This window comes from Lepidothrix coronata, unplaced genomic scaffold, assembly GCF_001604755.1.
Source record: "Lepidothrix coronata isolate B3197 unplaced genomic scaffold, Lepidothrix_coronata-1.0 Scaffold153, whole genome shotgun sequence".
In the NCBI taxonomy this organism is placed as follows: domain Eukaryota; kingdom Metazoa; phylum Chordata; class Aves; order Passeriformes; family Pipridae; genus Lepidothrix; species Lepidothrix coronata.
In genome coordinates, this window is record NW_016690333.1 from 1328703 (window position 1) to 1356202 (window position 27500).

Consider the following 27500-nt stretch of genomic DNA (forward strand, 5'->3'; position numbering starts at 1 on the left):
ATTACTCTGCCCTGCTAGGCTGAAACCATCAACAACACCCAGTTTGCATTCTAATTTAAAATGTACACAGGTCTCCAGGTGTAGGGTAAAACTGCCCCCTGTCCCCTCCGCCACCAGCCCACGCAAGGTTCAGGTATCTCCTGGCTGAAAACTTGGAAAGGAATGAGAGGAACAGGAGTTCAGCGTTACTGTCAGCGTGTGTTCAGCAACTACAGAGGAAAGAAAGACTTGCAGTACTTGACACAGTCTCCATCTCATCCCCCAGCACCCAGGTCAGACACCCAGCAAAGGCCAGCACCACAAGGCTGTCTCTGGACGGGCAGTTGGACAACAGAGCACACGAGCCTTGGGAACAGCATCAGAGTGGGAGCAAAACTGAAAACTCAAGGGAGAAAATGCCATAAAATACTAACTCCTACAGTTTACAAATTCCAACTGAACATTTGAATGGTCTGGGTGGTTTAAGGGAAAAAAAAAAAAAAAGGTAGGGTATCTGAACTCTGGGGCTCTATTTCCAGTACAACCACCGAGCTGCTGTAAAACTCAGTTTACCTATTTGACAGGCTTAGTTAATTAATGTTTGTAAAGTGCTTTGAGATCCCTGGATGATAGTGCTATATAGGTATAAAGTATTATTATACTAGAAAGTAAAACGTCCCATAAAATAGATATTGCCCTAAATTCTGGTAAAAGTTAGTGCAATAATGTAAAAAGCTGGTTATGTGCCTACATTAAACCCAGATTTAAAAGCATTAGCACATCACCAATGTGCTCCTGTTTGGCATGTGTTTTATGCCCAATACCCTACTCTGGCACATTAACAATCTGTGTATTCATTTATCAGCAGTACATTTTGAATTGTATATTTATGGCACAGTGCACTTTTCATAGCTGAAAATTAATGAACATGCCTCTCTCGTAACAAACAAGCACCTGTGCTGCATAGTTAGTAATCGGAAACAGATTTATTTTTATTAGTGTATATGTGGGCAAAATTTTTATTTTTTTTAAACTATGGTATGCTAAAAGCTTGATTATAAGCACATATTCTGCCAAAGGAGATCTTTGTTTTATAAACTTCTCCTTATAATTTCTGCCTGTAATATTTTCTTTTCAGATTTAGTGATAATGCCTTCATATAGAATGTAATCATTTGTTTGCAGAGCATACTTGTCTTGACAAATCAAGTTCTGAGCTGTTGCCGACCACTATTATAACAAAATGAAAATCTACAAGTAATGAGGAACACAGAACTGAATATTTAACCATTTCAGCTAAGGAGCACTTCCCAAATATCTTTTCATATCACTCAGAGCCCCAGTCAAAACCTGCACTGCCTGCATCAGTTTGGACAAATTAATCCCAGAGATGAACCCTTCTTATTTCCTAATTCACCAGTTTTCTTTTTTATTATATAAGCACAGAGTTTATCCCAGCAATCAAGGAAAGATTCAAAACAACAAAACCTGTATACATATTAAAACATGCTCCTGGCCTTTAGCTTAATCTTCATTTAAGTTCCTACTTGCTGAAACTCTAAGAGGTCCAGAATTCCAGCACAACAGAAAAAGTACAGTCATTCTGTGAAGTCTGCAGCACATCACTCATTTATTGCTGAGTATAAACATCTCCTGGCACTGGCTTCACATATCTGTGGCCTTGTTCCTCCCTCCATGGCTCCTTCACAGCCCATGGCCTGAAGAGGCTTTTTGGGGGTTAGAAATTGGAACAGAAAGAACAAAGACAGTTTTTCATCCCCCAACTATAACTGAACTAGACCTGTGTACAACTCAGCACAAGACACTTCAGCTTACGATAATGCCTGTAATATTACAGTCAAATAAAAGCCTTGTCATTGATAATGGTGGCAAAAGGGGTAGCTTATTCATTTGTACTTCACAGACTATCTGGGTGGAAAACAATCCCAAACTATGAAGATAATCAAATATTTCCTGAGGTGTTAATTTGGGAGCCTCCATTTCATTTTAGTAGACCACAACTTCAAATCCAGACTTGAATATAGACTCTTTCATTGAGCTCTTTAATCAAATTCATTTGTAAATTAAGCTACAAACAACCTGTCAAAGCCCATTAAGACACCTGAACAAAACTCTCCTGGAGTATGCACTGTACACCATCAAGCAGTATAGCACATCAAGCCTCAGATCTGCACTGCTCTTCTCTGTGGCTTTCTGCAGGACTGTTGGATGCAAACATCCCATTTCCATGGCCTACATCAAACAATTTTATGTTTGTTACTGAGATGGAAATACTAGCACAAGAATATAGCAAAAAAACGATTCCATTGCATTCATCCAGCTAATTGCCACCTTGATAATTTTCCTTATATATCCCTTATGAGTTTTACACTCCCTACAACCTTAGGAACATACCCTGAATGGGGGGAAAATCAGCATTATTTCATGTCATCTATCTCACTCCACAAAAACATCTACTTCCAACAAAGAAGTATTTCTCAGTATTTCAAATATAAACCAACCTATTAACAAACACAATAAGGAAAAAAACTATGTATTTAAGTAGCACTTAGGTTGCAAAAAAAACTTTGTTGAAGTAAAAATCATAGCTGATGCTGAAACCCTGCAGCCCTGACCTCCATCAACAAGCCTGAGATTAATTGTCAAATCAGTTCTCTCTCTTTCCTGGCTGTTGGGAGTTTGACTTCTTGCAGACACGTTCAGGAAAAGCACCAGGCACAGCTTGTTTGCAACCTGGGCCACCAGACACAGAAAATCCTTCTAGTACTTCACAATCATGATCTCATTTCCACCAGCTCCTCATTTCAAAGCTGTCCAAGCTCAGAAACTCAGCCCTTTTCTCAGCATGGTACCAGAATGGGAAGGGAACACAGTTTTCCATCTCTCAACACTGAGAACTGGGTGGTGCTTTTCACAGTCCAGTCACAGCCCAGTGTGTTGTTTGAGCTGCATTTTTGCTTAGAGCTCAGCGAAACCAGGATTTGGTTTTGGGAAACTTATGTGCTTCATGAGTTGTGAAAGAGTCCCTGGGTTAAACACAGTAGGGTTTTCAGAACACAGAAGCTGGGAATGGAAGTAACATGTGGAAATTTTGGAGTCTTTGGGGAAACATGTACAGGCCATGCCTCACTAATAACTCACTATGAACAAAGGCAAAATGTTCCTCTGTGTCAGTAATGATATCTTCTCAGTTTGGCCTTTTAATGCTGATGTCAATAGAAGCCTCGTTCAATTTTAAAGGTAGAATATGTTTCAGTAATTTTTACTGCAATTCTCTACTATATTTTATAGCAATAATGCTGTTACAGCTATGATGAACTAAGGACATAAACACAGCAGAATTTGCAAGAAGTAACAGCTTATATTAAAACTTAACTAATACCAAAACAGTTAACATAACCTGAAAAAGCAGAAATGTTTTTCAGGTACAAATTCTTTTTCAGGAGCAGAGCAAGCAACAAACCTCAAGCTCAATTACTGAAGCTAAACTCAAAACAATTATTCCCAGTCTACACTTATCTCATATTTAATAGTGTTGTTTGGTTTAAGATTTTTTTTTTCTTTTTAAGAAACAAATTCAATATTTGGTTTTAGGGAAAAAATAACATTAAGGAAATAAATTATTTGTTTACTTTTTAAGATATCCATTATAGCAAACAGGGAAGCATGGAATTCAATGTACCTGTGAAGTGATTCTGCCATGGCCAGCACTGTGCTATTGTGGTGAAGGACAGACCTGTAAACCAACATGAGTCTGCCCTGCACCTTACAAATGTTGTGATAAAAAGCAAGTTTATTATAAAGGTCAATGTCAGAGGCTAATAATTTTTTTTGTGGCAATTTAACCATGATGCCACTGATGACTCAACCCTTGACAGTCATCTTTTAAAAACTCCTAACCATACATTTCTAAAGAAATACGGGTTTGTGTGACACACCTTTCAGTGCTGGAGGATACAGTGAGTAGCTGAAGAAAATGGACAATTTGATAAGTACAGATAATAATACCATGCTTATTTTAGTGGTATTTCTGGGCTTTTGGATAGTTGGGTGCAAAGATATTTTTGACCAAATCCTCTAATTCATAATTAAATAAAGTCCTCTTAATTTTAAAGGAGAGTACATTAGAAATATTTTAGGTCAGTAAAATTAAAAAAGCTTAACTCTCCTTATCCAAAGGCCAAAAGGAATCCTGAAGGGTTTGCATACTCAAGTCTTCTGATGACTATCCATGAGAAAAAAAAAAAAAAAACAACTCTACAAAACTTCTATTATCCCCATTATGAATTTACTGTTAATTGAAGTTTTGATAACTAGTGATAAAGTGGGAACTAATTCATCTGCTACAAACTCAGAGAATACTATTTGGATGCAGTTTGAAATAGAAATCACCAACGATCCTGTTTAAATATTAAGAACCAGAGGGGTGGGGCTCAGCTCAGCTTTCCTGAGCTCAACACGCCACAAACCACGGCACTGCCACCATTTAGCTTTTGTGCACAAATGTTTATCCACAGATCTCAGTGCATTCAACAAAGAAAGCCCATCTGTATTTTCGAACAGCAGGAACTATAAAGACTACATAAATATAGAATTACTTACCTGGGCTTACAGAAAAGTTTGTGGAAAAAAGAAGCTCATTTGATTTTATTCCCAATCCTATCCCAGCCCCATAACATCAACAACAACCTTGAAGTAGACTAAAGTAAACCTAAATATTTAAAGCTATATGTTCAACTCATTTCAGCACATATGACCCGACAGACTAAAGGACAAACATCACAGGTAGAAGCTATCACACAAATCAATACTACTGTGCCACTCCATATATAGATTGTTATAAGAAATGCACATTGCAAGACACTTGCAAAGTTACACTGAATAAAATATTTATAATTGCAGAGTGGACTTGACAAAAATGAACACCTTATTCTAATATAAAAAATACAATCCTTATTCACAGGCTGTTGTGCAGGTACAAACTGATGGGCCTCTCTATGACCTTGTTTTCTAAGCTTTCCATTTTCTTGCTTTTATCAAGTACCTCTTTGTTCTCAAAAACTTCTCAAGGAACCTTTATTGCAGCAGTTCCCAGTGGTGGGAAGTTCCATCCATTGGCAGTGGTCTTCTGCATTGTTCAATAAGAGCCCCACAAAACATTGCTGTTGCATCACAGAACAGGAAAAGACATTTCCAACTATTTCACTGTAAGTCCTGGAAAACAGGAATCCTTAACATAAATTCAGAGGGAACTTTAAAACATAGAAACTACCAGGTAGGACGAGTACAATCTATCAAAAGAGGAAAGATTTTCAGATCCTAAATTTGGGTTGGGATGACAGAAGATGGAGAGCCTTTGAGTCTATCTTCAGATAAATTTCACTAAGAGCTTAATATTTTCATATAAATTTAAACACTTTTATCTTAATTGAATACAAAGTCCAACAGAGGTTGCAGCAGGTATGTTTACACAGGCACCTCTTCACCTGTCGCAGGGACAGAAAGCAAGAATTATTTAAAAGGATCTGTAACAACAGAGAGTTAGAAAACAGAGTAAGAAAAATGGTATCAAATTGAAACTGCATGGACAATTTAGGCTTAAAGAAGGTAATTACACAAACTAAATTATGGAAAATTCTCCTTCTGAGAAAAGCAGGGCATGGTCTTTAGTCTGACAAGTGGCCAAACATGTTTCTTAGCCTGCTCAAAAAAACTCCTGTAGCACCTGAGTCTCATAGGACTGGAGCAATCCAGAGAGAACTGGAATCCAGTCTGTAAATCACAGCACACCTGAGCACAGTTCCCAGCACTGATACCATATAAAATGGTGCCTTTTGTTTCTTTGATCAAGAGTCAAGACATTTGTTCTAGATCCAACAGTGCAGTGAGATAAGCCTGTAACTTTAGGCAGGATGGTTAAAAGCAAGCGATTTTTCAGAAGAGCTCACTGCCTGGCAGCTACTGCTTTTTCAACTGAAAATAAGATTCTCAGTTCCTTTGATTTCAGCTGCTCATCAATACAATGAATCTAATAAGATATATATATATAATGGGAAATATATTATAAATATACAATTAATAAGGTTGAGTAATAGTCATCTGTTGAGTAATACTCTCCACTAAAATTCTTGAACCTCCCCTTCCTATTTAAATAATGAGATAACCCCCTGGATTTTATAGGGAAACACTACTACATCTTCAAATTATACATCATCCAGATGCCTTGATGAATTAAGTTCGGTATCCCTGGTACCAAGCGGTCATAGCACACACACTGATGTTATCATCTGTCAGTCAGCCGTACTCAGTGTGATCTCTCACACTGCCCTGGCACCCCCTCACCCATTTGCTGTACCCTCATCTCCTCCTGGGCCTCCTGAGCCAGCCTGAGGGAGAAAGTGCTGCAGCTCCTACTCTGCAGGGCATGACCCTGCTGCCCAGTGCAAGTACATCAGTCCTGGGAAAGGAGAAGGCTGAAGGCAGCAGAAGCTTCTCTTTACAGTTATTTTTGTCAGAGAAACTATACCTGAAAGACCTGAGAGCATATTCTGCTCTCAGAGCAAGGAGCAGAAGCGCTCAGAAGAAGTTAAGGAAATTTTCTATCCACCTTGTCACCCCAAAAATCTGCCTGCTTTCATCTTTGAGTAAACTGGAGCCAGCTCACCAGCTCTATTTTTTCCTCTCAAAAATACTAGCTTTGGGTACTCAGAAGGACTCTCAGATATAAAGCTGGGTGCTATTAAAGTGTTTATTTTTCAACAACTGTACTGCACAAAAAGATTCTGAACTTGGTTTTCTCCCATCTGTAAGTCTAATGCTGCTGTTCCTGTGCAAGCAAAACCCTCCATTCAAAATCAGTCATGTTCGCTACTTTTTATGTTTTATTATGATCAAAATGCATATTTATACCATTACATAAAACTCATAGAATATGTAAAAGGACATAACCACAACTGCAGTAAAAAATGGACCAGAAAGGACTTCTGTGATTTAAACTAGCAAGTGGTTTAGCCTTTTTTTTTTTTTTTCAGAAAAGAGGTCTCACAATGAGTTTTCTTTGTCTCTTAAATGAGACAATTTCAATGTAGTAGTTTGCTGTGCTCTCAGTTTGTGTGTAAACGATGTAACAAAGCATACAATTATTTTTTCTCATGGGTTGTAGTGGAAAGCCTGAAGGACGTTTTCTTAAATTTGATGCTTACCTCTTTCCCCAAAAGGTTATTTCCCTTTAAAGTTAAAAAAAACCCCAACACAAACCAAACCAAAAAATAAAATAAAAATAAATGGAAAAAATTTTTAAAAAAGGAGCTATATTACTGATAACAAAGGTTTTAGCATCCACTAAAATGTCAGCTAAAGTTGCCAAATAAATACTTACATGGTGCTGATGATTGTTTGTTTAGGAAAAGGAGATTTAGCTGCTCACATGTTCATTAGCACACACAGAGAAATGGATGAAAAATTCTTCTGGTGCTTAAAACTGATGCCATGGCCGCTGCTTACAAGTATTTCTAATACACAGTGGGTAAAAAGTGAATAATGACCAGATTAAGATATTAAAGGAAAGCAATGATTGAACTTTTTTTTTTTTTAAATGAAGCAGCCAACAAAAATGTCCCTTCTTTTTTTTCCTGGTTACTCTATAAACTCAAAATGCTTGAAGCAGATTGCCTGTTATTTTAGGAAATATGGTGAATTCTGAGTGTGCCTGTGCTTTTACATATTTGAGTTTTGCAATGATTCAGGCATTATTGCTCTGTAATAGGTGTGGCTGCCTTTGAAATGTAAGCTCACAGCTTCTGTAGTCAGTGAACCATTGCTGATAGGGCTGACTAGTCAGAAGCAAAACTGGCTAGTTATGAAACTACTATAGTATATTCTTTATCTCATACACATTTAAAGGATTTACCTATCTATCCCACTGCAGACCTACTCATTGAGTAGGAGCCAACAGCATATGATTGTGTTAATTAATCTGCTATTGTGAGTAAAGGAACAGCTGCAGTGGTCTCGTGGATACGTTGTCAAAGGAAAACAATGTAATGTTAAGCTTCTGACTGCATATTCTGTTACAAAGGAGGTTTACGAGAAGTTAAATTCATAAATCACAGATCATTTTTATAATAATAATAAATATCATCTGACCTTTAAAGGAAAGGTTTTAGCATTCTTAATTTCAGTTTGAAATATGTTCTGAAATACGATACTTAAGCTTTAACCCAATTCTTTGTTTTGAAAACAAACATTCCCCAGAAATGATAGGAAATGGTAGTAGCTATAGAAATGACCTCTGACTGTACTAGATACATGCCATTGTAGTTTTAACAAAGATCAGAGCCCAAAATATCAAGTTAAAAGAAAAAATTGTTGGCTTCCATCCAATACCTCTTCTAATAAAAACACAATTTCCAATATTATACAGAAATGCAGAATGAAAGGAACATTCATTACAGGGAAAACACTTATTATTTACATAGGATTTTATCTTTTTTTTTTATATGGAAAAGGGTACAAAAAAGACTTTTTCCTAAGTAAAATAACATAATCACTTTTGTGATTCAAATCTACCCCCTACCAAATCCTTTTGGACAGTATATACATCAATCCTTTCATAAACACTCAAGTGGTGACTGACCCAAAAGAAAGAACAAACAGGATTTTTTTATGGCTGGCACTTAGAATATAACCATAGAAAATTATGTTAGAAATTCAAGTAGGAAAAGTTTCACAATTCAAAGATGCCTTGATTAAATAGGAACCTTGTGCTATGGCCAGCATGATTTTATGAAAACACCTTGAGAGCCTTTTAATTCAGAAGTGAATTGCTTTTTGAATGAACAGTGGAACATCTGATACAATCCTTATTTTAAATAACAGGGACCAGATTCTCAGTGGGTACAATCAGCAAATTCCATTGGCATCTATATGCTTATGCCACTTTACACCAGCACAAGTGCTGGGCCAAAAAGTACTATCTGTCAAGCAAACATGTCAAATTATAGAATTCTTGCTTTGTTTTGTTTATTTCCTTTTGACAGTTGTACTTGGCTTTATTGGCATATATGCTTTTGATTAAATTAGCTGCTATTTTATTTTTCTTAATCATTTATGTCTGTCATCTTTTTCTTTTCTCCTTTCTTAAAAAAAAAAATCTGTTAAATTTGTGAAAACTAAGACCTAATCCAGACCTCTGGTACATTGGAATGATTGATGATTTCAGAGGAACTATGCCAGTTTAAGTCTCTACAACGTCCTGGCACCAAAAGAGACGTTTCACTTCAACTGGAGTGGAACATATAAGAAAGTCTGAAGTAGCTTTATTTACAATTTTAAATATGATTTAAAACAAAGAAAAAGAAAGGAACATAATTTAGATATGAATCACCAGTGTACAACTTGATAACCCAGCAGTGACTGTATGGCACCAACAACAGATTTCAATCCAACAGCAGCCTCCAAGGGAAGAGAATATTGCCAGAAATTAGGGTCCCAGTGTTTTAAGCCCAGGAAAGTAATATCTTCCAAATTAAAGGGTTGTTCAGAATAAGAATCATTCTGTGGCTCACAAAATGCAATATGACCTGTGGTTACCTCAATAAATTAATAAATCTAATAATATCTGTGGATATTCTTCTTCTTCAAAGCAAATTCTGGTATTTGTATACCCTGTATCCCCCAGAAATAATATATGAGTTCTTGAGAACTGTCACCTGTATTTGGGCTTGTACACACTATTATTTAACAGATCTGGCTATGCTTTATTAAAATATCATCATGTACCTACTTTCCGAAATACACATACACTACTCACCTCAGCTGTGTAGAATTGCCAGTTGCTTGCATAAGATCATTAAAACAACACCTTGTAACTTCAGTCAGACTCTGTGAATCCATGAGCATCAACAGTAACTGGGTTGATGACTTCAGTGAGGTTGATTGGGTTGGGCTTTCATTACTACTTAGTATTAGGTTTCTCTTTCCAAGTCAAAATTGTCAAATAGAACAATTTATTGGACTTTTAAAAACCTGATTAAAACAGTACTATGGGATAGGACTTAGTTTGATGTTACCCACTATTTTAATTTGACAAAATATGCCATAATTTTGGGGAAATGCATATTTATATTTAAATAGGAAATTACAGCTTTTATTAACAGTACAGTTCCTTTCAGGCTAAGAAGAGAAGAATGCATGGCAAGAAGCAAATTTCCTAAATTTCCATAATGGATACCTAAAAAGTTCCCAGAAAATAATTGAAATTAAAAGGTACATTGGAATAAATATTAAATTCAGTCAAGCTTATGACTGGAAGGCCACCCATACAGCCTCAGCATCAGATGTAATGATATTTTTTACTGATGTTCTCTTTCCTCAGAGATTAAATGAATCTACTCTGCCAATTAACAACTGATTTTTATATCTGAACCAGTTTCTCCTGGATGTTAACACAAGTTCATTAAACTGATGTGTGTTCCTCTACAACCAGTCAACCAGTAGGTAGTGAACTTCTACAAGGTGAGAGAGTATTTTATGATCCCTTGGATAGCCAGAAAAGCAAGTAAACTGGAGGTGAGATTAGGTAATAGCACTTCAACCAACCATTTGGTTGTTAACAATTGTTAAAGGCCTCTCCAAAACACAGAACATCTTAAATGGAAATAAACTTAACACCAACTAATAAGAGAGACATCTACCCTTTAATTAATGGAAATGTGAAGGGTGTTCTAGCAATCTGAACATTGCTTATGGTTATATATCAGTCAACATATCAAATTAAAACTATTCTAGGAGATTCCATCAGTTGTTAAGTTGAACAACTAATACTGCTTTAGCCATCAACCTCAGCAGCCACTACTTACTAAAGCTGCCTGGTTAAAAACTCACACTAATTTCTGTTGTAATTGCATCTATTTCAATGTACTGGACACTTGCCATTGTGTGACAGAAAAAAAAATGGTCTCAGCCAGTTCAAGAAGAATGATGCAAATATAGAGTTATCAACCTACTTGATAGCAGATACAATAATACTTTTACTTTGAACCTACCCGTGATGAATACTGGCTGCAGAAAGATCTGCAATTTTCTAAAAAAAGAACTACAGAATCCAGCTACAGAAACTCAATATAGGCTAGCATATAAATCACTAGACTGAAACTCAGGAGTTGCTCCACTGGCTCTTCCACTGGAATACTGAATGACCTCAGGCCAATTCTTTTGTATTTCTTGCCTAAGTTCTGCAAACTGTTGAATAGAATTAGCAATATTTTTACCTCTGCTCCAATTGTTTTGAGATTTATCAATTAAAAAAAAAATTAGTGTAAAAGTTAGCTGCTTATGTGTTAGACATGGAGAAACTGACCCAGTGATGCTGGTTAAATATTTTTATTTTACGAATAGCTGAAATAATGTGTTACTATAAACAGATCTGTCCATCCCGAAATAAAACACAGATCTCTATAGAAAACATCAAAAGACAAGGCAAAATAGACTCCAAAAACAAAGGAGCATAAGATAAGAAGTGGGATAAGAAGTGGACACCATCTACGAAGAAACATGCATGGAGAGAAATCTTTAAAGCTTTTGAGTCCAAACTATGCAGACAGTCAAAAAGACTTTCCCAAGACGTCCTCTAAAACCAAAGACAGCAAAGTACTTGACACACTGTTAGTAGCATAAAGATGCATCCATTTCTAATGGTTCACTTCATACAGGTATCCAGGCATTTGAACAATTAACTAAATTTGGCAAGACTTATAGAACTTTACTGTACTTATTGTACCTAGTCCTTACTTATAAACCCTAAGACCTGATCACATCATTAGCTAATACTTCTCCAAGAGTAACTACCAGGAAAAAAATTCCTCCCTAAAGGCCCTCCCAGCAATAGGACACCTGATTAACATCATGTGGCTTTTGCCAGTACACTGGGGACAAAAATATATTTAAAAGAAAATCAGCAGGAGGTGCAACAGTTACACAGGTACCAATCCCTAGTATAAGCAGTACACAGAAATACAGAGGTAAACAATAATAATGTGCTATAAAATGAAAGGAAGAACAAAGATCCTCACAAACATCATCTTTCCAAAGCTCACCTCAAACCAAATGAGACTGTAGGAACTGCTAATACCATACAGAATATTCCACCTACAGATTGATGGTTAGAGCCTGCTTACATGTGGTGGAAGACAACCATCATCAGCTAAGAGTTGGTTGGTAGGTATAAGAATGCACTGGCTTGATGGCACATGGGAACTATGCCCTGCCTCTAATGTGGCAACAAAGTCAGTCTTCAGACTCAGTGGTTTTCAATCTGAAATCTCTCCTCAGTACTAAAATAAATAAATAAGCAAAACAAACAAGCAAGAGAGAAAAGTACCAAGCGGTTTAGACTCTATTCACCCCTCATCCCAAATGAAGATGACAGCTGTGGACCACCAGCAGAATCATGAAAGGACCAGGATAACCTATCCACAACTCAGTGGCACACCACATCCAGGCCCTAGAACAAAACATCTGATTGGGACATTAGGAAGTTCTTGTCACTACGCAGAGTCAAGTGGAAACAGATCCCAAACAGATTTCTTCAGCCATTGGAAGCTCTGGCTGATTGCTGAATATCACATCATACTAAAAGTAAATAGCAAAATAACTAAGAAAATCTTCTAAGGGAAAGTTAAAAACCTTCCCAGATTTGAAACTGAACACATGGAAGACAGGAGAAGCATAAACAGTGCTTCCTTCTGAGACTGCCAGCAATGAGTGACAGCAAGACAGACACCAGGCAGAATGCAGCTTCGTTCTTGACAATACAGAATTAAAAACTCCTAATGTTTTTAACAGTTTTTAGTTAACTCTGGCAATGGAAGTCGTGAGTGAAACTATTAAATGTGCAGTGCATGATCAAAGACTGTCAGCATTTCAGAAAGAAACAGATTAGGGGGTTAATGCTGACCAAAGCCTGAACTCCGTAAACCCTGCGATCCTTCCTTAACCAGGTAAACTCTGTTAACCCTGGTTAAGGGCTTGTGAGACAAGGTCAATACAGTTGAGACCAAAGTTTAAGCTATTCAGTATCTGAGGCCCAAAGGAAAAGGAAGGTTATGAAGACTTATTTGAAAGCTAAAACACGTAGAGGAATACTTTTTTAATCCAATTGTCTAAACCAGTAGTTTGAGACTGCTATTGGCATAGATGCCCAAAAGATCTCTGAAACCTTAAAGAGCTGTGAGGCAGAAGACACCCTTTTCACGAGGTGTTAGGGCAAGAGAAACAAAAGCTGCTGGCTTGTCTGCCTTCTGACTTCCTTGAGATAATTCTACCAGCAGATTTTACAACTAAAGCAGATTTTTGGTAGACATCAGATGTTTCTGACAGGAGTCACAGTGCAGGGGACTCAAGAGGGAGCAGTCTGCAGTACAGCATGCTTAGAACTTCTTGTCTCCTCTGCTCCAGACTAGCAGATTGTCATAAAGCAACTGCAGCCTTAAGTATCCTTAAATATAAATGCATTCTAGTGAAGAATAAGAGAGGTGGCATGTCAGAGCTGAGTCTTCAAGGGCTGAGCTTTACAGACTATGATTTCGGGCAGACAGCAGTGAAGCAACCACAGTGCATGTTTCCTGAACATGTCATGTACTATAAGTGGGACACATAAGATCAGTGATTTGGTAGCTTCCCATCCAGTTGGAGGGGACCACACTGCATTGTCATTTTGGCTGTCTGTTTTCCTCTTGTAGCTTAGGTTTAGAGTTACTGTATTCCAGACACAACAAAATACATAAGGGCAGTCCCCCAGTTACATCCATTTACAGGGAACACCCTTCCAGAAGACTGTTGCCCACCACTCCAGGTAGCATAAAAAAACTGGGATATTGTCAGAAATCCTGGGTATCTGCTCCTACAAAGCACCAACGTTGAGCTGGACTTCCACAGCCAAGACTTCCATTTTTATATGATGCAGCCAGTATCACAGGAAAAGAAAGTATTTTCCACACATAAAAAAACCCCAAAGTATGGTATTTTGCATTATTCACTTACCTCATTGTTTTTGAATATTTTCACCATTGCATTATTAACTCCTGTAATAATACCATTTTATTTAGGGTATTCTCATCATAAGCATTAGAACACTCATCTTCTAGAACTATTATTCATGGGAAAATAAGAAATAAGGGGTAAAAAGCTTCCTTATTTTTCCAGCTTAGTCACTAGGGGAAAAAACTAACTACATCAAAGCTAACAAAGCTGTCATCTTGGGTTAAAAGACAATAGAGGCAGATTCTGCCAAGGGGGCATGCACAGATCTAGAACCTGCAGATACATAACCACACACTTTGGATCACTAGTGAAAACATGGCATTGAAATAAAGTATGGTTCTTTCCATTCTATATCTATTACTACAGAACAGTCCTTCAGTGTATGGCATTGTCTTGTCCCCTGAAGAAAGTATTTACAAGATGCTCCCAACTTCACAGTAATTTTATCAGAAAATATATATATTCTAATTTTTTTAAAATCTATTTATACAGCAAGATAATTCTTAACGATCTGTGGGGGGAAAAAAGATCCAAAAGGAATTTTAAGTGAATAAATTACAACAATGTTATTTAAGATTAATTTTTTTAATATTGGTAAGCAGAGGAAAGAATATGCCTATTCTTAATTTCATTTGGTACCATGATAAAGTAGAAGCACTGGAGAGTAGTAATCGCAAGAGTAATTTTAACTGCACACTATAATATGCTGGAAGTGACTTACAATGGCATCATTATGCAAAGTCTATTATATTTGTCAAAGCCTTTTAAGTAACAGCAATGGAAACAGTGAGAAGAATAGCAAGATGGGCCATCAGATGAAGGAATTATATTCTGTGGAAAAATCTTTTTTTGAATCCTCTCATGATAGTTTTAATTTTAGTGCTTCTATAAGGAAACAAACAATTGTACTGATTATATGGGTCAAGGCTTATTTTTTAAGAGATAACACCTCACCATATGAAATTACAAATTTGTAAGGCAGTGCAGAACCACTCAAGCAGCTATTCTTAGAAAACAAGTTTCTTATCTGATCAAACATTTCTTGATACCTTATGAAGAGCAAGTCAAAGGACATTAAGAATCACAAAAGAGAGATTGTTTAAAATACAGGAGACCTAACCACTCATCTGGATTATACTACCCAGAATCACTACCCAAATGGAAAAAGCATGTCTCTTTTTTAAGTAACATTAGTACACAGTGATTTTTTATGGCATCAACCAGAAAAACTATTCTGGCTTACCAATCACAATACTTTCTATCCCAGCTTAATATCTCTGCAAACCAGTACCCCAAAACAGCTTCATCCAAAACACTCATCCTACTGATCAGAACTTATATAAAAAATGCCTTAAATGGATGGTATCTTACTATGTCTAGATTATCAGTGTTTAATGTAAACAAATACACAGAACATAAATACTGAGAGCAATTAAGCAGCAAATCAGGAATTGAGATCTTTGAGATCTATGCTTTAAAGACACTTGGAAGAACTCGGTATTATTCTTTCTGGAAATTGTTTTTAAGTATATTGCAAGGAGACAAAATTAATCATATCCTTAAATCCTTTGGAAATAGAGTAGGTTTCAGAGTTAAAAAAAGCACTGTAGTGGTATTGTGAGAAGCAACATTAATAGGGTTACAATCCCTCTCAGTTTTTGTCATGCTCCCAACGCTACATACACAGGTGTGCTCCTACCTTTTACATTTTGGAAAGACACTGAGTCTACCAAACAGTATGTTTGAAGTCAATATGTCCATAACCAAAGTTCCAGACATATGCACACATGAAGCAGCAGAAAAAGCCTTAAAAATTGGACTTGCTAAATTTTAAAAGTCAAGCCAATTTTTAAAGCTTGACTTTAAACACATAAGAGTCCCTCACTTCTCCTCTAACATTCACCTGCCCTCAAAAATACGGAGGGGGTTTTAAGACAAAAATCTTTTTTCCCCTTATTTAAAATCTATACTTCTTGTTCAATTTAAAATCAGGGACAGAATTAAACTTTTCTTAATGAAAGAACTACTGGTTATATGCACTACAAACATCAGCAAGTACTAAAAATGTCTTCTAGATTTCACGGCCCAGTTGTCTGATCCAGAATACTAATTTGTATAATGCACAATGTATAAACAAAATGAACCTGCACTGTAGAAATCTGAAATGCAATCTCGAGAGTGCTTAATTTACCTCCTAGGACCCAAATCAGGGGTTGAGATCTGCACTCCGTGCTCTTCTTTTGGGTATAGAAGACTCAAGTCGTGGAAACTTCACTGAGACAGAATAAACTATTTCTATAGTTAAAATAAAATCATGTGAATTAAATATATCTGATCTTGTTTTCCCTTATATCTAGCACTCCTGGAAAGCTATGTCAAAATTTGCATTCAAGATGCTGACCAGTAATGTACGTTTTAACTTACTGTGGCAAATAGAACTTTGTGCCATATGGCTGATTAGAGATATTCTCTCTCTTTTTCTTCTCCTCTAAACAGCTGGGTGAGTAACAACAAGCAAAAGACAGTCAGCAGCTGCACACTGTTATCATTACTTTGATACTGCTTGAAGGAATCTAAGCCTTCCACAGGTATGCACCTGAGATTAGAGGCAAAGAATTTTCCTCTCTAAATATGAGAGGAAGCAGCTATGGGAGTTATAATTATGTTTTACAGGTGTCATCAGAACAATGCTTCCAAATTTTACCCAGAACAAACATACTCTTTTTCTATTTTGTGATTGAATTTTTCAAAGACCTTCAGGGAAAAGATATTATTGTACAAAGGCAACAACAGTGAGTAAATAAGTATAAAGGCAAACACTTCTATTGCAGACTTCCCAACTTTATCTATTTCACCCATGCAACTTCAGTAGTTATCCAATAGGATCTGCAAACAGAGCATTAACCGTTCAAGCTCTGTGTTTGATTACTGTGTACCAGGGATTCCCAAGCTGGAATTCCACTGCACCCCCCACAGCTGGCAGAGCCCTTGTTGGTAATCAGAGGACAATTAATGAGCCACGTGGCTCTGGCTCCTCATAAGTCAAAAGATATTTGGAAAGGATAATGGCTGTAGGAACTTCACCTAATATTACTTTCTGTGCAACCAGTGTTTTAGTGGCCACAGGAATGCCTGATCTGGAAGAGCATCAACTGCAGCTGGAGCTAAGTGGGAACAGGGAACTTGAAACAACAGGTGGGACATGTTGCATAAGGACATGTTGCATATGGACACCCCCCGGGGCCACACAGCACAGCTTCCCTTCTACCCTCCCATCTGAAGGGGAGTGTAATTCATAGCTCTGAGGGATAATGCATTTTAAGTCTTCCATTGCTGCTTTATTATAAGTAAAAAAAACCCCACAAACTACCATGATCATAAAGACGTTTATGAGACAACTGCAGTCAGGTTACCCCCTCTCCCTGAGGAAAGGGACCCCACCTGTGGAGGAAAACAAAGCAAACCCACTTTTTTCAGTTTTCTCCTACAGGGGTTGGGGTTTGGAGATGATCAGGAGAATTTTTTCGGCATCTTTGGATGTTGGTTCTTCCTTCTACATTAAATAAGTGCATGGCAGGAATATTAGCCAGAACAGTACAATTGAGAGAAAAATACACTATCTGTAAGAAAAGCTAATCTTTTTTTTTTTTTTTTTGCATGGTATGTTTGCACTTACAAAGACTTGAGGCTAATTCTCCTCCAGTCATCATACTAAAACTCACCACTAGAGCTATGCAATCAGTCACATGATTAAGAATTTTGAAAGTTCATAATAAATGATGTGTGAAACAGCACAAATCAAAGTAATACTTGCACAGATTTCACAAGCAACTATATTGTGATCTTTTCTCATGTAACTCATGAATAGGAAAATAAAATCCATTGGGTATATAAGGTTTCCAACTAATCAGGGAATGACAATTACAGCACTAATTGTGGTCTTTGTGAATACTGAAGGTCTTTTTCATGCACACACATACATTTTCTGGACAGAAACCACCCTTTTATTGTTGGAAAGCACCTAGAAATCTCTGGACACTACTCTACCAGCAGCTGTGTTATTTTTCTTTAAGTTTAAATTATTGCACATGGCTATCGTTGCTAGGTAGGACTTGGCTTCCAGCATTGTAACACTGATGGCTGAAGTCTGGGCTGGACTATGAAACAAGCAAAAATTCAGAGGTGAAAATTACCTCTGTGGGGGTGGTTTGCATTTGTTAATGCCTTTTTAAAATTATCTTGGATATCTGCTTGAGCAAGGTATTGCCAGTCTCTGCTCTCCAGGCATCCTAGCACTTGTACTCTTGTTGCTTTCAAGTTCAGTGTCACCAAGATACTCTCAGGCAACAGATCATCTAATGAAGAACAATATGATGTCAGTGTGTAATGACTTCTTGAGAAAAAGAGTGATGTTATTCAGCAATACAAAGAGACAGTCTCACTTTCTTCTCAGATAAACAACTTCGTAATGAAAGATTGTTTAGAGGTAAAGAAAAACTGAAGGAAATTTAAAGGGGCATAGCAGCTTGTGTGTTAAAAAACCCAAACACCCACATTTTAAATATTAATAACAGACAGAGCCACTGATTCCATTTCTATTGACAGGAAATTAAAAAATAAACACATAAAAATTCAGATGAGGATTTAAAAAAACATTATCCAGTGACAGACACCAAAGAAAGGAGTATTTCACAAAACACAACATTTACAGAAAAGCAGTCAAAATCATCACTGTGCTCAGGTTTGGCTCCAAATTGCTGCTGTAAACTCACATCTGATGTAACTGATTAAAACATAGTAGATGGCACTGGTATACCATGCAGAACTAGAAGTTTTAAACTACAAATGCTACAAGAGCGTACCTTGATATCTACACAATTCACACCAGTCAAGCAGTATCAGGAAGGCTTGAAGTGTACCTGCCTTACATTTCTTCCTAGTCTAAGTCCACTACACTGCCAAAAAGTGCTAAACATCTGTACTGTAAATGCAAATCAGGTCAAAATCCCTAAAAATCTGTGTATCTTTAGTTCACTAATGCCACCAGTACTCCACGTGCAGCAAAAAGATGGTCATTACAAAAAGATGCCATGAGCAATTTTTAAATAGAATCCATTTACATTTACCAGAATCTTACTGCTAGTCTTGGTTTGTTGTTTTTTGCGTTTTTTTTCCTAATAGTGCTAAATAGTCACTTGGGAAAGTCTGTTATGTACAAGCAGTGCACACACAAGCTTAATTCTTCAGCAACTTCAGACAGGAGTGTAAAATGCAAGCTGGAGTCCAAAGGCAAGGAGGTAGAGCTCTAGTAAATCTGATGCAAAGCCTAATCCGTCTATTGTCTGTACAGTCTGTGGAATATTTGAAAGGGAAGCAAATACACGAGCAAACATTGCATGTTACTTGTCTCAAGGGAAGTTCCGAATTTCTGTTCACCGACCCAGACACAGATAATCAAAGGGAAGACCTTATATACCAAAAACTTCAGAGCAGGTCACTTTTTTGTCCATATCTCTCCTCACATATAGGTTGCATTCCAGTTTATCAGCAGGCTATGCTGTAAAAGAGTCTAAGAAAATAGTAGATGCGATATTTACGCCAGCAAAAACTATTTCTAATGCTAGTTCTGTGCACGCTCTCTTTCAGTATGCAATGGAGTAGATGGACAGCTTTTGTGGTTTCCTATCACTCTGAAGCACAGTGCCTCTTTCCTGGTGCACAATCTTGCAAGTTTTTAGAGCAGTGACATTGCTGCTGTTGGCACTGTCCCAGGCCAACAGACCTGGTTAGCTCAGTGCTAACGCCTACTGAGCTCGATCACTGGTGTGAGACGGGGTCGCACTGACAAAATACCAACCACAAACCTGGAAGACTCTTAGTTCACACTCTTGCCCTTCTAATTTATACTTCAAAAGATAATAATAACTGGTATTAGAACAGGGAATGACTCTATTCTTACTTCACTATGACTTCTGACACGGTAACAGAAAATGAAATAATAAAATAACTGAGTAAAATATATAAAAGAAACACCTACACAATAACTATTACATGCTCAACAGCAAATGGTCAGAATTGTACAGTGTTGCTTTAAGACAGTGAAGAGTTGATGAGACTGGTTGAGAAAAACATGAGCTGGGCCTCTTGCTTATCTTGCACCTGGTTTGAGCAAGACCTCGGAGGTCTCATGGCCCAATGTTGTTGCAGTGAGGCACAGGAGAACATCAAGCCTCAGCACCAACCAATAGGCACACTCTCTTCACTGTGAAAAACAACACTTGTTATAAATCTGTTTCGTTAAGGAGATAAGGATGTGCACAAAGAGCCTCTGATGAAGGTCAGAGAGCCTTTACTGCCGCCTCAGTACGTGGAGGAGGAGGGCCAAAGTGTTTATTCTACCTCTTTTCTCAATTATAAATTCTGACTGAGTAACAGAGACTCTCATTAAGCTCCATTAACATATTAACCTACACATCCCTTGGGATTCAAAAGAAGGAGAACATGGGATCTACGACACATATATGACTAAAGTCACCAAAACCCATCATAACACGAGATTGTTTCATCCCCTTGGAACAGACCAAAACTTATAGTATAAAAGGGGAGCTTCGGGGCAGAACAGGCCAGAAGAGAAAAAACCTTTGGAGAAGGAAAACACCTTTGGAGAGGGAAACCACCTCTGGAAGGGAAAAACACCTCTAGAAGGGAAAAACACCTCTAGAAGGGGAAAACACCTCTGAAGGGGGAAAACATCTCTGCCTGCTCAGGATTTGTCAACAGACTGTCTCTCTTTCTCTCCTGAAGGGACGCCTTTAGGTGAGTTTTGTGCCTCCAACTGTGTTGGAGTATACCCGGGAATATTCATCATATATATATATATATATATATAGTGCTATTAGAATCTCTCTCACTGTACTTTCTGCTGCAGCACACATCAACACTCTGTAGCCAGTGCATTTATCACCGGCAATCCTGAACCTGCTTTCCTGTTGCTTCAATAAAGCTTCAATACACATTCATGAATCTGGATCATGCAAAGTCCTTATTGAACAAGATCAGATCTATATTCCTGGATTGGTAACTGCACTGCTTCTGCATCTGTGCTCATGCAAGTTCTTCTTTTGAACTCGACCAGCCCTATAGTGATTATTGACTATAATCAGAAATTAAGCCCAGCCACACCCAGCCCCTCTGATCTCTGAGGACCAGCTGGAATCCAAGGGGGTTTGCTTTCTACTGATTACCCATACCCTTAATGCAACAACACTCATCCTTCCACAGTATAAATGTCAACTGATGTTCATATTATCCCTTAGAGAAAGAGTCCACCTGTCCCACAGTTTTTTCATGCAGGAGCCAGATTAGAAGGACACTCGTTTTCTGATGGTATCCTAAAAGTAAAAAGCTTATGCCTTCAAGGTTTGAGTACAGTTACAACCTATTTCATTTAATCCTCTGTCTTCAGTATGATTTCACATGTGCAGCTGAGAACCAGTTTTATGCATTTGATTAAATATAATTAAAAATATGACTAAAGAAGCCACTTTCTCTACTAAATATAAGGAAATTACATAAACGAATCAGCTCAAATGTGGTTTTCTTTGTTTCATTTTCATTCAAGAATTTACAGAATTATTTTAAATTGATCTGATGACTCTCACATTGTTTCTATTATACTACCTACTCATCAGTGAGTGTTACTGAATAGAACCCAGTGTCTGAAATGGTCACTATTAAAGAGTCTACCCTACTAAATTTTTTTTAAAACTGACCTTTGGTATATTTATTCTCAATACAGTAATCTTAATTTTGTTTTTGGTTTGTCTCCTATGGACTTTTCTACAAACACAGCAACAATGAAAACAGTTTTGAAACACTACTTCCTCTACTTGCCAAAATTTACTCTACAGTTTAAGAAAGTCCTGCTACTTCAAGTCTGGTATTTTCTTTGGCGATGGAATCTTTTGAAATTCTGACTAGAGCTGTGAAAACCCCCATGATGAATAAGCACAGTAGTGCAGTGTGTTGAGGATGTAACTTCAAAAAGCTTCCCATGTTTTCTAGGCTCACTAGCCTCATCAAGCTAAATTCAAGTCAGCAGTGCTGTTCAAACATGTCAGGAAGTAAAAAAATACAAAAATGTTTAATCAATCAGAATTCTTTCAACAGAAGGACTGTGAACTTAATGCCAGTCAAGGGCAGAAAATAGCTAAAAGCCTAGTAAAACAACAACTGGATCACACACTCACCTACCTTGTAATTGTGGTATCTGAACATACAGCTGAGCATCCTTCTTCCACTGTAAAAAGTTATACTTTGTAAACACCGTAAATTGCACATTTTATACTATGAAATGTTTTAGTTCTGGCCAAATTTGGCTGATAAAAGATCATGTAATGTAATTTTGGGGAAAAATAATATAAAACCAGTGCCCTACACACTCTGATTCTGCATTGCTTTGCACAATCGTTTGTATTTTTGCAAAACACACGTAAATTAGCACAAAGTGCTACTATTCTGATGTGTCTTTATTTCCTTCTGTTAGAGGAACAGGTTAAAAGCAGAAGACTGGAGGGAAAGACTGTAAATCACCTTGCAGCTGGGAATAACCCTTGATAAACCAGTGTGAACAGCAGCCAGTGATCCTGTGGTCTGGACTGAGTTTAACGGTGCCTCTGTCCCTGCTCATGTGCCTCTGCCCGGGCGTTGCTTCAGGGATCCCCCCATTAGTGAGGTAACAGAAATAAATTTACTCTTTGTGTTCTAGCCAGAGTTCGTGTCTGTCCCTGCTGCCTGCCTGTGCCGACTTACACACAGATCCAGGAGCAACCATGCCATGGCTAGCCAAAAAATCAAAAAAGCTGAGAAAGCCGAAAAAGCTGAAAAAGTCGGGCCCTGGGGAGGCTGTGATGGTGAACCCCCACATTCCAGGATGGCCCAGTACTGAGCGCTGGACTCCTGTGGCCACTTTCCTGGCCACAATGGCCACTCCAGAGACATGGCCTGAAATAGATGACGGGGTGGTGGTGAACCCCCACAGGGTCGAGGTTGCCATGCGCGGATTGCCGTGGAAAGCGGCATCAAAGTCCTCCCGCAAGCTAGCAGGGAGACTGGGATGGCTGCTGGCTACTGGTCTCAGAGCTCTAGACCGTGAAGTCATAGCCCTGCAGAGTAAAGTGAGCGAGCTGGAATTACTCACCTATGCCAGAGCTCGTGACTGTGAAGCCATAGCACTGCAGAGCAAAGTGAGGGAGATGGAATTGGTTACCTACGCTAGAGCTCTCGAACGGGAAGTTACAGCGTTGCTGAGTAAAGTGAGAGAGCTGGAAAAGGAAGTTGTGACTTTACAGGCTGCAAACGTGATCGCCCATGAAGTCACTACCACTCAAGCAGAGCAGTGCTATGAGCAGCAATGCACTATACAGCAGCTGGTGTCACCTAGGCATAAATACGTGGAAAATAAGGTTTTGATCTCCCAGGTTCGTGCTCCAACTTTGAAATCTTCACGGGATCCCAAGGAATGGGATGGAAATATCTGGAGTGAGTACTCAGATTTTGAGATTGAGATTTAGTCAGAGTTAGCAGATAGGGATGTGGTATAGATCACACATACTTATACTCCAAAAGAGTTTCAATTATACACTCCTAGACAAGGAAATCCTTTTGAATTAGAAGTAATAATTCTAGATGATATAGTCTTGTGGGGATTGAGGCAGATGACTGGACCAAAAGATAAAAAAAAATCTGTAGAATTTTGGTCCAAGGCACTGCTATATATTTTACCCCAATGGGAAAATTAATTCAAAATATAGCTTGAGCAGTGCAAGAAACTGAAAGAATCACAGGCCAAGATAGTGTGACTGTACACCTTCAGTACGAAACACAGTGAGGACCAGAAATCCTCCAGATAGTGTCTCTCCCAAAATATTAGCCAAAGGGAAATTGAATTTTACACCAATGGATCCTACAACCTATTAATCTAGATGTGACCATTCATATAATAACCCCTGACAATACAGTATGGTTCTCTACTCTGTCTATTCCCCTTTATTCTCCATCCTCTGTTAATATCATATTCTCAAGTTCTTGTATTTCATGTGTCTTTGATGATTTCCTGTGCATTATCTAGGGGGGGTGCATTGGAACTATGTTATTGGTGTCACAAACCCAACATCCAAACAAAATTCAATCTGAAAAAGGGCAAGCCACACGTCTCCAATCTGTGTGGGCAATTACCCCATCTCAAGTTACCAAGCCTGGAGCAATATTAGCTGAAGGAGCTGGAGCAACAGCGTATATGTTACAGGACAGAGATGACACTCTTCTTTTCCTCCCTTACCACAGGCTGGCTTCTTGTGCTTTGTAGGCTTGTACCATGACAGCATATCTTATATACATTTCTGCAAAATCAATATGTAAATACTTGTGTGTGGTTGTTTTTTACTGTAACTAATGTCTTATTATTCTTTCTGAGAAGTGACTATAGACCAGCTGGCTTGTGCCCTCGTGGCAAGGTTTAACTGGGACATCCAAGGCAGCTGTTGCCTTAAATTTGGGAGTAACTGCTGTATACCTTACAACATCGATTACTGATGAGCTACGTCGCCCTTCAACATCATAAATGCTGTTCTGAGTTTGAAGGCATGTGTTGCTTTGACCTGCAGAACCAGTTGGCATGGAGGATATCATTCAAGATCTTCAGGACTACATCTAATCACACAACCTGTCGGTGGTGCCTGGCTAACTGGGTGGTTTACTTCCCTGGCAAGAGGGGTGGGACACTTAAAGCATTATATGCTTATATGTTTGTTCCTTTTCCCCTATGCTTCAAGTGCCTCTGCAAATCTCCTATCCCACATTTCCAGCCCCAGCAGCAGTGGTCTCTTGAGGAAGGGGGTTGCAAGTTGGGAGGAATGGGTTAAAAAGCGGAAGACTGGCGAGGAGGACTGTAAGTGGCTCGAGTGACCTTGCAGCTGGGAATAACTCTTGATAAGCCTGTGTGAACAGCAAGCCAGGGATCCTCTGGCATGGACTGGGTTTAACGGTGCCTGCATCTCCCCTAGTGCACTTCTGCCCGGGTGTTGCTTTGGGGATCCCCCAGTTAGTGAGGTAATAGAAATAAATTTACTCTTTGCATTCTAGTCCTGAGTTTGTGGTCGTCTTGGTTGCCTGCCCGTGCCAACTCACACACCTACCCACTGTGCAGAGGTGTCAGTGATGTCACACTGTGCATGGGAGTAGAAAATCAGGCCCCACATTCTCTAAAGATACATTAGCACAGGCTCCTGTGAAAGGATAAGCAAGGACACTAAAACCACTGAGGAAAAGAACAATAATGTTTTCAATTGATAATGCTATACATGTTCTTAGTAATGAGTCTCTCTCTCAACTCACTCTAAGTAAAGCAATTGGCATGTTCTTTAGATAGAGCAACAGTACAAATACAGCTGTGTATATCTGACACACAAGCGTTTGATTTTGGACTTGCTGAATGTTCATATAGTTGATGAGATCACTTCAGTGTTGCTGCATATAAAAAGCAAGGTATCTGTAGCATGCCTAATTCTGATACTTATCACTCTCCTCAATAAACTGGGAACCTGCACCAGGGTCACTCCTGTGCACCTTTTCTTGCCCTAAGATACATTTGCAAAAAATTGCTATTCACCACAGGGAGCTGGGAGGAGAATGCCTGGGAATTGATGGGCATCAATTGTACCCACAGCTGTGAGTTCTTCAGTTTCTGGCTGCTGCAAACGTACTTTCAGGTCTTTTCACAGTTCTTTCAGTGCAAAAGAAATGGAGACTATTCCTTGGTGTTATTTCAGCAGTTTCACTGCCTTCGATTTCTCTCCCCATGTTCAGACAGCTACTGAACCTGTCACCCATATAAAGACAGAGCAGAACACAAAAGATAGCACAATCCTACCATCAGACACTCTCTTAAATATAGACAAAGTTGCTGTGTCAAGATTTAATATAAAAGCTAGTGTATATGATGTTTTGGTAGATAGGCATAGTATTTTCCTACCTTTCCTATGTCAGGATTTCACAGCTACCTCTGTGCTATTGCACTGCCCAAGTCATATGTCCTTGTCCTTTTAGTGTCAATGAAAAAGAGTTTGACTTTCATTGCAAAGTATCAGTATGTTCAATGATAAGACTTAAAAGAAACTGCCGAAGAGACAGCAATAGAAAGTGTTCTCCATTTGTCCACTACTACTGCTTGTCTTTTCAGTAACATTCACTTTCATTCCTTATCCCTCTTTCAAAGTTCATTATAATTACACTATAGTGGTCCCATCCAAAAAGTCAGCATTTACACATAGGGACTAAATAGTGGCATCTAAGAAACCACGGTATTATTTTCACACAGAGTAGGAAATAACTGTGGTGACCTTGATACCATTGAGTGGTAAATGTGGTTCTATGTTGCCTTAATGTTCACTGTACTGGCACCATAACTGTTTTAAGAAAACAAACAAAATTATAGAATTATAGAATACTTGATAAACTTCTCCCCTTCAGAATTCAGTGCCTACTTTTTCAGTGACAGAATAACAAGGAATATATTAATCATACCAGATATCTACTTGATTAAAGATATATGCAGACATATAAAACCACATATTTAGTTCCATAAGATTAAAATAAAGGTTCTGGAATATACAAGAGAACAGTAACTGTCAACTTTCACGTCTGCAATTTTTCCTCTTTACATATATGGCATCCTTATACACCCATCCTTTTCCAGCTACTAATCAAAATCAAAGATGTTCTGTTCTTTCCTTGAATTCTCTACAAATTATGAAAAATGGCAGTTTGCTTTTCTTTTGTTCACAGAAAGCTTTGAATCACCTTTTGGTCTCCGTCAGATCATACCTGGTATTCCATAAATCTCCCAGGAAAGTGTGAAGTATTTAAGGTGGATGCTTAAGACATTTCAGAAAGTCTTTTTGGATTTGCTTCTGTCCCTCTCTGAATAGTTTTGTTAGATCATTAAAAGGGAAAAATATGCAGTTTTTGATAAATAGACTACTCCCCTACCTCAGTGTTAGATAAGATGTGAGTAGACCAGTTTTTAATTACGTTAGCCTATGATATATGTGGTAAGGCATTCCTAAAAATGTAATGAAGAGGTCATCTAAAACGAGACACAGCTAGAAATCAGGACAGAAATGAGCAGGAAGCACAGCTGACAGAAGTAGAACTGTATAAATCCCACTTACAGCCATTCTTATAAAGCACATTTAAAAAATAAGTAGCAGTAACTCTACTGCACATTTTGTACATTTTCTAACTAGAGAGATCCTTAACATTAACACCACAGTGTCTCTGTTGGTCTAGAAAGATCAGAAATGAGCTCAAAACCCCAGACATGGCCAAGAAGTCCTGCCCTTAACTTCTGCCTCCTACACTTTAGTTTAATATTTAAACAAGCCCCAAAGTAAGGCTGTGTCC

General features: G+C 38.1%; 2 protein-coding genes across 8 annotated transcripts in view; one reads left to right on the forward strand and one right to left on the reverse strand.

The window, feature by feature from the left end:
* ZNF536 (zinc finger protein 536) overlaps window positions 1-27500 on the reverse strand; it is a 344256-nt gene that overhangs the window by 148055 nt on the left and 168701 nt on the right. The window lies entirely within an intron of this gene.
* LOC108504162 lies at window positions 20403-25508 on the forward strand. Its single transcript, XM_017828825.1, has 2 exons — window positions 20403-20855; window positions 22585-25508. Exon 2 carries the CDS (start codon window positions 22871-22873, stop codon window positions 23609-23611), a length of 741 nt encoding a protein of 246 aa, XP_017684314.1. The 5' UTR covers window positions 20403-20855; window positions 22585-22870; the 3' UTR covers window positions 23612-25508.

Coding starts and splice junctions, on each gene's coding strand:
- LOC108504162 (XM_017828825.1), top strand. CDS start 22,871: ATGCCATGGCTAGCCAAAAAATCAAAAAAGCTGAGAAAGCCGAAAAAG.